Source organism: Erpetoichthys calabaricus, chromosome 2 (assembly GCF_900747795.2).
Source record: "Erpetoichthys calabaricus chromosome 2, fErpCal1.3, whole genome shotgun sequence".
NCBI lineage: Eukaryota > Metazoa > Chordata > Cladistia > Polypteriformes > Polypteridae > Erpetoichthys > Erpetoichthys calabaricus.
The window spans coordinates 335,826,436-335,840,039 of NC_041395.2; the positions used below are offsets into that span (position 1 = coordinate 335,826,436).

At 40.5% G+C, this 13,604-nt stretch overlaps 1 protein-coding gene across 2 annotated transcripts in view; it reads left to right on the plus strand.

The window, feature by feature from the left end:
- abtb2b (ankyrin repeat and BTB (POZ) domain containing 2b) overlaps window positions 1-13,604 on the plus strand; it is a 195,546-nt gene that overhangs the window by 167,546 nt on the left and 14,396 nt on the right. For both annotated transcript variants that reach the window (XM_028796047.2, XM_028796048.2), the window contains exons 5-11: window positions 163-328; window positions 2,222-2,311; window positions 2,756-2,857; window positions 4,883-4,979; window positions 11,707-11,842; window positions 12,178-12,410; window positions 12,855-13,033. In XM_028796047.2, the coding sequence (XP_028651880.1) occupies window positions 163-328; window positions 2,222-2,311; window positions 2,756-2,857; window positions 4,883-4,979; window positions 11,707-11,842; window positions 12,178-12,410; window positions 12,855-13,033 (1,003 nt within the window). The remainder of the gene's footprint in view (window positions 1-162; window positions 329-2,221; window positions 2,312-2,755; window positions 2,858-4,882; window positions 4,980-11,706; window positions 11,843-12,177; window positions 12,411-12,854; window positions 13,034-13,604) is intronic.

A 13,604-nucleotide genomic window follows, 5' to 3' on the forward strand; every position in this document is an offset into this window, starting at 1 on the left:
TCGGGGTCTGATTTTATGATCGATTTTTCGGTTTTCAAGACCCGACTTATACTTGTGTATACACGGTAGCTGTTTATTTGTTGAGGAGAATACTTTGATTGTTATTATACAATTTATACCTAATGCCTTATATGTTAACCTGTGTCTTTCTTACTTGTCTAGGTCTGAGTGTTGTTTCAGTTCCTTCAGGAGACTAGACGCTAAAGCAGCTAGTGACAAGTTCCAGCAGGATCTGGGCTTTCGAATGCTTAACTGTGGAAGGACTGACCTCATAAACCAGGCCATTGAATTGCTGGGTACCGATGGAGTTAACACAATGGATGACCAGGTAGTGTACAGTAAGCACGTACAGTACATTAGCTTTAAAAAGTTGATTTGCAACAATTATAATATAGTCACGGCGGCACGGTGGAACAGTGGGTAGCGCTGCTGCCTCGCAGTTGGGAGATCTGGGGACCTGGGTTCGCTTCCCGGGTCCTCCCAGCGTGGAGTTTGCATGTTCTCCCCGTGTCTGTGTGGGTTTCCTCCGGGCACTCCGGTTTCCTCCAACAGTCCAAAGACATGCAGGTTAGGTGGATTGGCGATTCTAAATTGGCCCTAGTGTGTGCTTGGTGTGTGGGTGTGTTTGTGTGTGTCCTGCGGTGGGTTGGCACCCTGCCCAGGATTGGTTCGTGCCCTGTGTTGGCTGAGATTGGCTCCAGAAGACCCCCGTGACCCTGTGTTCGGGTTCAGCGGGTTGGAACATGGATGGATGGATGGATAATATAGTCACTGAACTTTACCAGCTAGTGTTTTTAGATATGTGGTTCTTAATTGCAGTAAAATTAGTGACATGGTGAATGTAGAAACTGTTGAAATAATCTGAATGCATGCAAACATTTTGCCAAGTACACATGTGTAACTGTTACACTGACTACTTGTTTCACATTGTATTTATTTAGCGGATATATTTAATTCAAAATAACTTAATAATTGTATCAGCATTGTGCAAGTGTTTGCGTATTAGCACAAAAATAAAACAAAAGTCATACAGCAACCCAATGGTTCTGAATAAATTACCAATGTTATACTTACAGGCCTGCCATTTCACTACCTAAAGTTGTTGCTGCTATCCAGTGGAAGAAAAATGACTTTGCTGTTTTTTTCCTTTTCATTTGTTTGGGCTAGGAAAATCTGCTCTTCATAATCTCAAGTCAACGAAAAAACATCTGGAGTTTAAAACACATCTTAAGAATGAACCACCTGTAAAGAACATTGAGCAGTTCTACAAACACATATGTTAATGCTTAAACCACATTGTGTACATTTCCTGAAAAGTATGGCAAAATAGATACACTGAACATTTATATATACTGTAGATTGTAAGTGCCCTGGATGACTGATGGGCATCCCTGCCAGGATCAAGAAGGATTTCTTGTCCGGCCATGGAGCCATAATGGAAGGATGGTCAGATTGTGAACACTTGCCAGCGGGGACGCCTAATAATTCCCATCATGGCTGGGATGCTGGAAGGAAAAATTGACTGGTGAGAGCTGGAAGCCAGGTGCCATTCATTCCCCAAATTAATTGGTGGCAGTGTTCCTCACAAGTTAGTCCCATTTTGTACGGTTGTAGGGGTCCTTGGGTGACAATAGAGGGAGCTGGCTCGGGGAGGACCACTCTGGTTTTCGTATGACCCGGAAGTGCTTCCAGCAAGCCACGATGTGCCACCAGAAGTACTCCTGGGTCCAGCGTAAAAGGAGCCCTGCTGCCATACCTCGAGCAGTCAAAGTCAGGAGGGAATGGGCAAAACTCACTTAGAGGATGGAAGGAGACAAGAGAGGGCATCGGTTTTGTAATCGGTTTTGGCTGTATTTATTGTGTTATTACAGCTGGCTGGATTAAAAATCCATTTATTGAACCCAAAGTTGTGTTGGGTCTTGTGTGTCTGGGATTTGGGAGCTCGAGGGTGCCTCCTACTGCTTACAAGATAGATATACTTATTGTTATTATTTTTACCTTTGGATGTGCATATTTTACCAACACATTTTATACAAATTATTTGTGGTAAAAGTTCAGACTTGGTGTACTACTTTTGCAGGTTTTAGAGCTGAATTATTATCGGAAATATCTGTTACCATCAGATCTACAAGTATTTTTATCTCAATGCTTTACTCTTTTTGTTGCAGTTCTTCGGTCCCTGACCTTTGTGGTGTTCCTTTTTGTTTTCCTCTATTTATAGGGTATGACTCCTCTGATGTATGCCTGCTCAGCAGGAGATGAAGCCTTAGTACAGATGTTGATTGATGCTGGAGCAAACCTTGATATTGCAGTGAGCATGTTATTTTAGTCCTTAATAAATTTTAGAATAAATTGTATTATGAACTTGATTGCTATGTTTTAAAGGATTCATTTGCCATAGTGCTATCAGCAGGAACATCAATATTGCTAATTCATGAACTGCAAAGTAATTTAGTTATTTTCCCAATATTCTTTGAATAATAGAACATGTTTCCGAATACACAGTTATCAGTTGACCTGTTTTATATGTTAGCAGCTGATAGAATACAGTATTGCCTATATTAGCTAATAATTCAATTTCTAAAATGTGCATTGCAAGTAACAACTGAGCAAGAAATTCACTTGGTACTTAGAAATATTTTAGCACTTATTAAATTTAACACAGTAAATTTAATAGATAGCTCAGGTTAGCTTTAGAAGGCAATGTTTAATAACTTCTTATCTCTTGTTTTTTAAATGGGTATATTTTTATCAGGTTCCAGGTTTTTCACAGAAATACCCATCTGTTCATCCAGATTGTCGTCACTGGGTGGCTTTGACATTTGCAGTTCTCCATGGGCACATTTCTGTGATTCAGGTAAGACTAAGTCCTGTGGTGCGGAAAAGATTGAAATGTGAGGCCAACAACACTTAAACCTTATTATTAGTAGTAGTATTGTTCTCTTTTAATCAGGGATCCTCAATTACAGTCCCGGAAGTCCACAGTGGCTGCAGGTTTTCATTTCAACCAACTTCTTAATTAGAACCCATTTATTGAATTCTAAAGCAATAGATTTTCTGGACTTAATTTTAGTTATCTTGCCTGTTACAAGACCCTTAATTGCCTATTTTAGTTTTTAGAAGCTGCATGTAAGTTTTAATTGTTGCCTGTTTTCTTAACCAGATATCTTCTTATATAATACGCTACAGTGGCTGTTTGTTTGTCTGTCCAGGATTTTAAATCACCTGTAGCTCGCAAACCGATTGACCTGAAATGTGGTACACATATAATATGTAAAGTCTATTATCCGCTTTTGGGGTGTTGATTGACCTCCAAGGTCAAAGGTCAACCCAGGAAGGTCAAAGTCAAAAATCAAATAACCTGTAGCCTGAAATTTGGTACACATATACTATGCTGAAACTCTGCACTGCAACTTTATATTAAAAGTGAAGAGTTTTGGAATTATTTCTCTTTTTATTTTCATTTTATTTTATTTTATTGTGGAATCAACTCTTGGTAGCAGGCAGACTGTGCGGCACTTGCGTATGGGCACCATTCTCCTTCGTTCATCTTCGCCGTAACTTCCCCTTCTTCTTCATATCTTAAATCATTGTACATATACATGGTGACTGAAGGTCAAGGGTCAACAGAGTATAGTCAAGTCAAGTGTACTCACTGCACGTTATCGTGCAGTGCGCCGTTACTGTCTAGTAAGTTAATATTGAAATACAGATAACCAATAAACCAGCAGCTCTCCAGCTAACGTGCTTCCTTTTAAAACCTGTGCATGTGCACCATGAAGTATCTGTGTTTAAAACATCTTAGAAGTAAATGAGTAGGGAATTAGATAGATAGATAGATAGATAGATAGATAGATAGATAGATAGATAGATAGATAGATAGATAGATAGATAGATAGATAGATAGATAGATAGATAGATAGATAGATACTTTATTAATCCCAAGGGGAAATTCACACATTCACAATGGGAATTGGAAGGGCTGTTAAGTTTAAATTTGTTTTGGTCCACAATGCACATGTGTAATGTTCTCAGAAAAGGAAACTCTATAGTGCAATTAAAACTATTCTTGGTTGAATGAAGGCTCTAGCAAGCCAAACAGTTAAACACCAAGTTTCATTATCAGCAAGGACTGTCTTCTGATTAGGAAACTAGTTGGAAAGAAAATCTACAATCACTGCAGCCCTCCATGACCATGATTGAGGACCCCTGGTTTAGAGGACAAAAAGTGTGACAAACAAGAGGAGACGATTCAGTCCATCGAGGCCACTTGTTTAGTTAGTAGCCAAGCCATCTCAATATCTTATCCATAGTTCTCTCGGTTTTTGCTTCCCCTTCACGACTCAGTAGTTTGTTTCAAATTCCTCTCAACTCTTTGTGTGAAGAAGTGCTAGTTCCCTATTTAATCTAAAGAATTCTTCTAGATCAACTTATCAAAGCCTTTGAGAATTTTAAAGGCCTGGGTTAGATCCCGGCACAGCCTCCTGTTAAAGTCTGAACAGGTTTAAATTGTACAATAATTGTAACAAATTTTTGCCCCCATCATTTATTTTCAGAATGTTTACAATAAACCCTAACATTTTATTTGCTTAAATTTCATGTTGTCTTAATGCTAGTGTACCAATAATGCAAGCTTCTTTCATCGTATACTGCAATTAAATAATGTACAAGAGTCTGCATTACTGAACTATCATAAAGATGTTTTATCTTGATAGCTGTTTTTGTATTGAGATTGAAATTTGACCCATGAATCTTTACATCTTGCTAATATCTGTCCTTGAAAAAATGATATTGATAAAGACCTACATCAGGCTGATGAAGATACATTTTATTTACTGTATTTAGTCCTGAACATTCTTTTCGTTGTCTTTTTTGAACTCAGCTCCTTTTAGACGCTGGTGCCAATGTGGAGGGATCAGCTATTAGCAATGGGGAGGACAGATATGCAGAGACTCCTTTGCAGCTGGCATCTGCAGCAGGTGAGCATGCTTGTTCAACCTTTTTTTCATATTGTAACACTAGATGGCTCTATACCAGCACTTAAACCAATACATAGACACTGACCACACGTTTTAAAAGAACCAAGAAGTTGTTTTAATTTTTTCTTTTAAATAGATAGTGTCCAAAGCACCCTCTGCCACAATAAACAGGCAAGCATGTACACTAATAACAAACACAAATAAATCACAATTCTCTCCCAGCAAGCTCTGTCCTCTACCTCCCAACTCTGGCTCTCTTGCTGGGTTACCATCAGTCTTTTAAATAGTCCTTGACCCGGACGTGCTTCTGTCATTCTGACCACGTGACAGGCTGACACTTCCGAGTCTAATGAAGAACTGACATTTTCTTCAGCCCGGAAGTACTTTGGGGCTTCCGTCCTCGTGACTACCTCATACTTCTAGGCTATAAGGAAAGGGTGACTCCCCAGGTCCTTTGATAGCTCCCCCTGGCGGCACCCAACAGAGCTGAGAAACCGAACTCCAAGTCCCCAGATGCCCTACGGGAATTCGAGGCTCCACTACACTCCAGGGTAACTGCCATGTAGCGTTTTGGGGGAGGCAGGGGCGTTCTGGCCGGGCTGAGCTTCCGGCCATCCATCACAATATATATAAATTAAGTCATTTTTCTATTAAGCATATTCAATAGATACAGTATACAACAGAGAAACATGGAGACTTTTTTGTTTGAGAGAGAAAAAAAAGAAAACACCAAAAATAACCCCCCCCCACTGCCCATCCTGCAAGCCTTGAGAAGTGGTGAACTATAAATAAAGGGAGAGAATAAAACAAAGAGGGGCAGCAGTCCTGCAGTCCGCCACCACATAAGAGGAGACTGACGCACAATGATAAGAGCTAGTGAACTACATAATGGGGCAACCCCACTCGGCTTAGTGCAGCTCAGTTTACCAGGAGCTATCTCCGAATTGTAGAGCTGGATGAGTTATTGACCCATGAGACAGAAAGCTCAAGAAGAAATGAGGTTAAAGAAGGATGCCTTCCAGTGAGATGAAGTGACAGAGTCAGGTGATCTCCAATAGGAAGCCAGCAGTAGTTTTGCAGCAGTTATAGCTGCAGAGATTACCTCTGCTACAGTACAGAGAGGGAGAGTGTGGAGAAATTCAAAAAAAGAAGAAACTTCGGTGATAAGAAACATGCGCAGAAAGAACTGAGGAGAGAGATTAGAACCAGAGAGAAGCAACTGGGGACACTGCCAGAACATGTGGAAGACGGTGTCAGGGGCATTTAAGGAACAGTGATGACAAAGTGAATCTGGAGCCAAGCCTATTAATTGGTGCTTGCAAGGCATGATATATAATTTATGTGTCATTTCAAACTGGACATACTAGTGATTGAAGTTTTTGGAGGCATTTTTTACATTTCTGAATATAGAATTCCAGCACACCGCTGTATGGGAAAAAAGATCATCAGACCATGGAAAGAGATAGGGATTCAGGCCCAGTTCTGCTGGTCGTGCAAAGGGTGCATGCACAAAGGCAGCCACCCTCAACAAAACGCAGGCTCGCCGTGGTGCTCGTCTTTTCCCGTCGAATGTCGATAACTTGCTTCAAAGAAAAACGGGCAAGTCATAACACGTGAATTGTGGCAGCACAAGTACGTAGCACATCAATCAAAAGTTTTTGTAGTGTTAATAAGAATTTTACTGATGAATTAATTAAACTTGTTGCTGATTTGTTAAATGTGTAAGTCAAGTTTTCTTCTACCTATGAAGACATTTTCTTTAATTTTTTTCGACATTAAGGAAATTGCGAAAATTTTAAATTTTAAATACACTGGTTTAGAAAATGAGTGAAGGTATTATAGGGTGAGGGGCGGCTGAAATTAAATGGCACGATGACAGCTTTGCCTCTTGAACTGGGCCTGTAGGGATTTATAGGAAGTTTTGTGCAGCAAGCAACAGAGAGAGGATACATGTTTGGATTTAGGGAATATGTAAACTGCAGAGGTATACAGTGGGCGATGGAGGAGGAGAGAAGTGATAGAAATTCCACATGTTCTAAACACACAGACCTCAACTGGAGATAAAAGAAAAAGCAGGAAACAGGAATGTTGAATCTGAACTGCAAGGGCTGGAATGACTTGTAGTGGTCCTGTGCCACTAAGATTCACACCGTGACGGTGATTTATTTATTTTTATGGAGCAGATCCCAGGGACGCTCCCAGCCTTGGCCCGACCCGCACACACTAACAGAGACAAAATAATGCACACTGGAATCAAACAACAATTAAAGAATATAATGAAATTAAATGAAATAAATGGAAACGATATCACCCTTGTACCCCTACGGCAAAATTACATTAAACACATAAACACAAATAACCCCCCACAGCAAAGTCCGTGGAAAACAGCACCAGACGTAATGAAATGATAACGATAGTAAGTCCAGACATCTATACGTTGAAAGGGAATGAAAAAACAGTCCTACCGGTAGACATTGTAAAAGTGAAGACGGGTGGATGGTTCAGGAGCGCTCCTTTTCTTGCGGGAAAGCCATGAATCCACTATCAGTCCTCAGCACACAGGTAGACAGAAGATGATCCAGACCCCAACAACGAAACAATCCAAGACACAACGACTAAATACGGTTAATCAACAGAAGGCAGCTAGACAAGTACACGGAACACAGAATACAACAAAAACACACTTTTTACTTCTTTGGACACTTGCCCTCCTTTTAAGCCACTCTGACCACCTTTGACCCCAACAGCTCCTGCAGGGACTGCTGGGAGGTACGGTTTTAACTAATAGTAGCACTGCTACAGACTTGAGTCCTGAATCATTGAAGACAACATTTATTTCTGTAGCACATTTTCATACACAGGATGTAGCTCAAAGTGCTTTACAAAATGTTAAAGAAATAGTTCAGTATAGATGTCAATTAAAAAAAAACATTGTTTTTAATATTTCAAAAGTTTAGTTTGTTAACACCCACCAGTGGAGTGGTCAGTTTTTGGTAGGTGGAGAATATTGTATTCAATGTAGGAAGTCACTAGATTCATTATTTGAAGGATGGGAAATGTTACATGGTGTGACCAAAAGGGGATGCCATTGAGCCCCAAACCCAAGACACAGTAATTTCTCTCTATTATATAAAAAAAATCCTGGGACGAGATGATTTTTAGCCTAGCCTGGCTTAGCCTGGGACGAGACGTGACTTTTCCAGAGAGATACTTTCACGTCCCGCGAGACGAGAGTTTGTGCCAAGAGATTTAACCACGGACAAGGGCTGGAAATAAAAGACACAGAGTAGATGACAAAGTAGATCATTGTAAAGAGGTTTATAAACGTTGGCACAATACACAAGCAGAGCAGGTTAGAGATAATGAAAGTACTAAAAATCGAAAGTCTAAAAAAAATGATAGTAAAGATCACATTAGTGCAAACAAACAAAAATTATTACTTGCTGAAATAACGGAACAGTGAAAAGAGATTGAATATATTGTTCGGATTTAAACTTTAACTCGTAGACTTGTAGATTGTCTAATTCATGTTGCCATCAGGGAAAAGTAGTGTTTCTTCTCAATGAAGAGGTGTATCGGCGAGAATTAAAAGATTTGTTGTTTGGTGAAAGTGAAATCAAGCGAGAGAAAATTTCAAGCTCCGCAAGACAAGAGCTTGTGCAAAGAGATTTGGAAAAGTCCTGCCCACATAACCACTCACACGGTCCAATCATTTCTCATTTGTGTGAATGCTTTTGTCGGACACATTTCTTGTAGAGGGAAAGAAACGATATTCACTCACGGGCAGTTATACGTTGCGTTGTCATGATGTAATTCCAAACACAGAATCAAAACTCAATGCGATATTGATGAAAAGGTAAAAGCGAAAAGAGATCAAATATATGGACATAGGTGATATGACAGAAATATGTAGATATTGTTTGGCTTTAAACTTTAAGTTGGAGACTTATAGATCATCTAATTCGTGTTGCCATCAGGGAAAAGTAGTATTTCTTCTCACTGAAGTGGTGTATCCGCGAGAATCAAAAGATTTGTTGTTTGGTGAAAGTGAAATCCACATATACAAGCAGCAGAGACGCGAAATGGCTGGTGCGTAGTGTAGGCCTGGGGGTTGGCGAGCAAAGCGAGCAGGGGGCGAATCCCCCTAGTAGTACACAATTTAGAATAATATAAAAGATATTTATTCTTTCAACAGCACCTCTTCACAATCCTCCTTCCAATGAAAAGACAATAATACACAAAATATACAATTCTTCCACTTTTCTACCTCCTCTTAGTGTTGCCCACTGCCCCCCTGACTGTGACTCCCTGATGTGAGCCAGTGGACTCCTTCTAAGTTGAATCCGGGAATGCTTCTGGTGTCACGCTGTGCCCTCGAAGAATAGAAAAAGGGCCACAGAAAAAGAAGGAAGGTCCTCCCCTGACATTGCCATCTGTTGATACCTAGGGACTCCAAATCCCATGCAACCCTGCAGGTGTCCTGACTGGGTTACCATACAAGGGCCACTGCCACCTATTGTATGGGGGATGGAACAACTCCCAATGCTCGGTTTGTCCATTAAACCATACCGGCTGGGTACAAATTTATTTCCTCACCCTGCAGGACAATTTGCTTGCGTCATCACATTGGCCTCCCATCCAGGTAATGAATCATCCTCCGATCCGGCTGGGATGCCCGCTCTCCTCCTACAGTGGGCATGAATATCTCTAAATCTGAGATGCCAGCTTCATCTACTCAATCACAAGACCACTCTCAATTGAACATGTCATACCTGTCTGTTTTTTTTAAATTTAGCAATGTTATGTCAAAAGAAAAAACTCACTCAAGTTTTTGTCATCTGTACTACTGTTGCCCGCTCTTGATTGCAATTACTTTCTTGCAAGGTTATATCTATTTTTTTGTTGAAAGCTTTAGAATTTAAACACTTAAGGTTAATTTGCTTTCATATACAGTCATATGAAAAAGTTTGGGAACCCCTCTTAATTCTTTGGATTTTTGTTAATCATTGGCTGAGCTTTCAAAGTAGCAACTTCCTTTTAATATCTGACATGCCTTATGGAGACAGTAGTATTTCAGTAGTGACATTAAGTTTATTGGATTAACAGAAAATATGCTACATAACAAAATTAGACAGGTGCATAAATTTGGGCCCCCGAACAGAGACATGACATCAATACTTAGTTGAGCCTCCTTTTCAAATCTAACAGCCTCTAGACGCTGTCCTCCTATAGCCTTTGATGAGTGTCTGGATTCTGGATGGAGGTATTGTTGACCATTCTTCCATACAAAATCTCTCCAGTTCAGTTTAATTTGATGGCTGCCAAGCATGGACTGCCTGCTTCAAATCATCCCATAGATTTTCGATGATATTCAAGTCAGGGGACTGTGATGGCCATTCAGGAACATTGTACTTCTCCCTCTGCATGAATGCCTTTGTAGATTTCCAACTGTGTTTTGGGTCATTGTCTTGTTGGAATATCCAACCCCTGCGTAACTTCAACTTCGTGACTGATGCTTGAACATTATCCTGAAGAATTTGTTGATATTGGGTTGAATTCATCTGACCCTCGACTTTAACAAGGGCCCCAGTCCCTGAACTAGCCACACAGCCCCACAGCATAATGGAACCTCCACCAAATTTGACAGTAGGTAGCAGGTGTTTTTCTTGGAATGCGTTGTTCTTCTTCTGCCATGCAAAGCACTTTTTGTTATGACCACATAACTCAATTTGTGTCTCGTCAGTCCAAAGCACTTTGTTCCAAAATGAGTCTGACTTGTCTAAATGAGCATTGGCATACAACAAGTGACTCTGTTTGTGGCGTGAGTGCAGAAAGGGCTTCTTTCTCATCGCCCTGCCATACAGATGTCAGACAGTCAGTTATTGTCCAACCCACTATATCCTAACATAGGGTCACGGGGGTCTGTTGGAGCCAATCCCAGCCAACACAGGACGCAAGGCAGGCACAAATCTGATGTTCTTTGTGCAAATTGCACTGAATTGTAGAATGATGTACAGATACACCTTCTGCAGCAAAATGTTCTTGAAGGTCTTTGGAGGTGATCTGTGGGTTGTCTGTAACCATTCTCACAATCCTGCGCATGTGCTGCTCCTGTATTTTTCTTGGCCTGCCAGACTTGCTGGGTTTAACAGCAACTGTGCCTGTGGCTTTCCATTTCCTGATTCCATTCCTTACAGTTACAGAAACTGACAGTTTAAAACTCTCAGATAGCTTTTTGTAGCCTTCCCATAAACCAGGAGACTGAACAATCTTTGTTTTCAGATCTTTGGAGAGTTGCTTTGAGGATCCCATGCTGTCACTCTTCAGAGGAGAGTCAAAAGGAAGGAAGCACGACTTGCAATTGACCACCTTAAATCCCTTTATATCTCATGATTGGACACACCTGTCTATGAAGTTCAAGGTTTAACGAGCTCATCCAACCAATTGGGTGTTCCAAGTAATCAGCATTGAGCAGTGACAGGCATTCAAGTCAGCAAAATGACAAGGGGACCCACATTTTTGCACAGCCAGTTTTTCACATTTGATTTAATTAACTAAATACTGCTTCACTAAAAATCTTTGTTCAGAAAACACCCCAATACTCAGATGTTCCTAGGAAATGAAAGACATACCACTGTTATCTTTTTTGTTGATAGGAGAGTCAATTATTATGCAGGCTGAGAGGGGTTCCTAAAGTTTTTCATATGACTGTATCTGTTCCTCGCAGGTAACTATGAAGTGGTGAATCTTCTCCTATCTCGAGGGGCTGACCCTTTGCTGAAAATACATGATGGCAATGGCCTAACATCATCTCTTTATGAAGACATGAACTGTTTCAGTCATGCCGCAGCCCATGGACACAGGTAAACAGATGTAATGAATGACTTTACTGGGAAGCATATACGGGTCTATAGAGCTAACTGATGCAGGTAAAGGACTGCACTATAATTGACGTACTTGTAAAAAATACTTTTTAAAAATTGTTTTTAGCTGGTTATTGTAAGATGCTTTCAAGTTAAAAAAGGAAACTGCTGCCCTGTACCTCACAGGCATTCATTTATAAAATGGTACCTTGAGTTTAACATTACATTTATTGAAGTAGTGAAGTCATAATAATAACAAACAGCACTGTTAATGTATTCTGAAGTGCCCGGTGTGTATCTTTTCTTCCTCCAAAATATTGCTTACCTACCTACAGGAATGTGCTGAGGAAATTGTTAAGCCAGCCTCAGCAATTGAAAGGAGATGTTTTATCCCTGGAGGAAATTCTGGCTGAAGGAGTGGAAGCCGAGCAGCTGGTCTGCCGGCCTGTTAGCCCCAGTGAAGGCCAGCTGAAGCTGTGCAAAGCCCGCATGAAGGCCCTGCAAGAAGCCACTTACTACAGTGCAGAACATGGCTATCTAGACGTCAGTATGGAGCTTCGAGCTTTAGGTAGGGAACGTTTCGGATTATTGAGATCGTCTTGTAGAGCATCATTAATATTACAGTTTAATGTCCAATTCTATTGATATATTAAATTCTTCCTTGTTTTGTATGAGATTTTGATGAACATTTTTGTTCACCGGCGCTGGATTAGGCAGACAGATTATCAGACTGATTGGCAGTGTTAATAGGAATTTGAATTATAAAAAGTCAAAGCAATATTTACAACATGTCCAGCTGATCAATAAGTGTATTTTATTGTAATGCAATTTTAGTGTTTGGAATATATAATTAAAACAGAAAGCTGCAAATTGTAACTGTACATTTATGGCATATGTGCTTTTCCAAACCATTTGAATTTGAGTCTGCTTTTGCAAGATAATTTTAGCTACTGAAGGATGAACCTTTCTGTTGTCAGAGCTGCTGTTTTGATAGTCAGTTTTCCAACTCTAGGGGTACCCTGGAAGCTGCATGTGTGGATCGAGTCACTAAGGACGTCTCATCAGCAGTCACAGACCTCTGTTACACTCAGTCTTCTGCGCGAGTTTGACACCATAAAGGAAGAAGATTACTGTGAAGAGCTGATCAGTGAAGGCCTTCCCCTCATGTTCAACATAATGAGAAGTAGCAAGGTTTGCTGTTTCGCAGTTTTACCGTTTCATAAAATGTTCGAAACTTTCAAAAATAAGTTGTTAGTATTTAAAGAATACTGCTAAAACCTTAACGTGTTGCCCTTTGTCTCCATTTGCTCCATTAAAAGATATGTGATATGTCCATATAGTGTGGAAACTTGTTTTTCATTGTGTTCAACAAATTCACTATGCCCAAAAGTATGTTGGGGGACAATGAGAAGGCAGGACACATTCTAAAATAGTTGGGTGCCTATCAGGCACACCCTGTTTAATTTAAAATCAAAACTGAAAAGAATGTAACAGGTGAGCGATGGTACATGCAGACAGCTCATTTTCAGTCTGGAGCCAATCCTGACAGTTCACCTGTCAGGTCCAAATGAGATGCCAACTTCTGGGAACGTCTCCCCTTTATATCAGCCAGATGATGGAGGGGGCGGGGCTTCTCTGGCTGCATTGCTCTCAAGGGCCGGGTTTCTCATCACTGTGCGGTAGAATGGGAACAAGACTGTTAGTGGCAGAACCACGTCTTGTTCTGAGGTGGTACCACATATCTTTGGTGAGCCTAATGCGA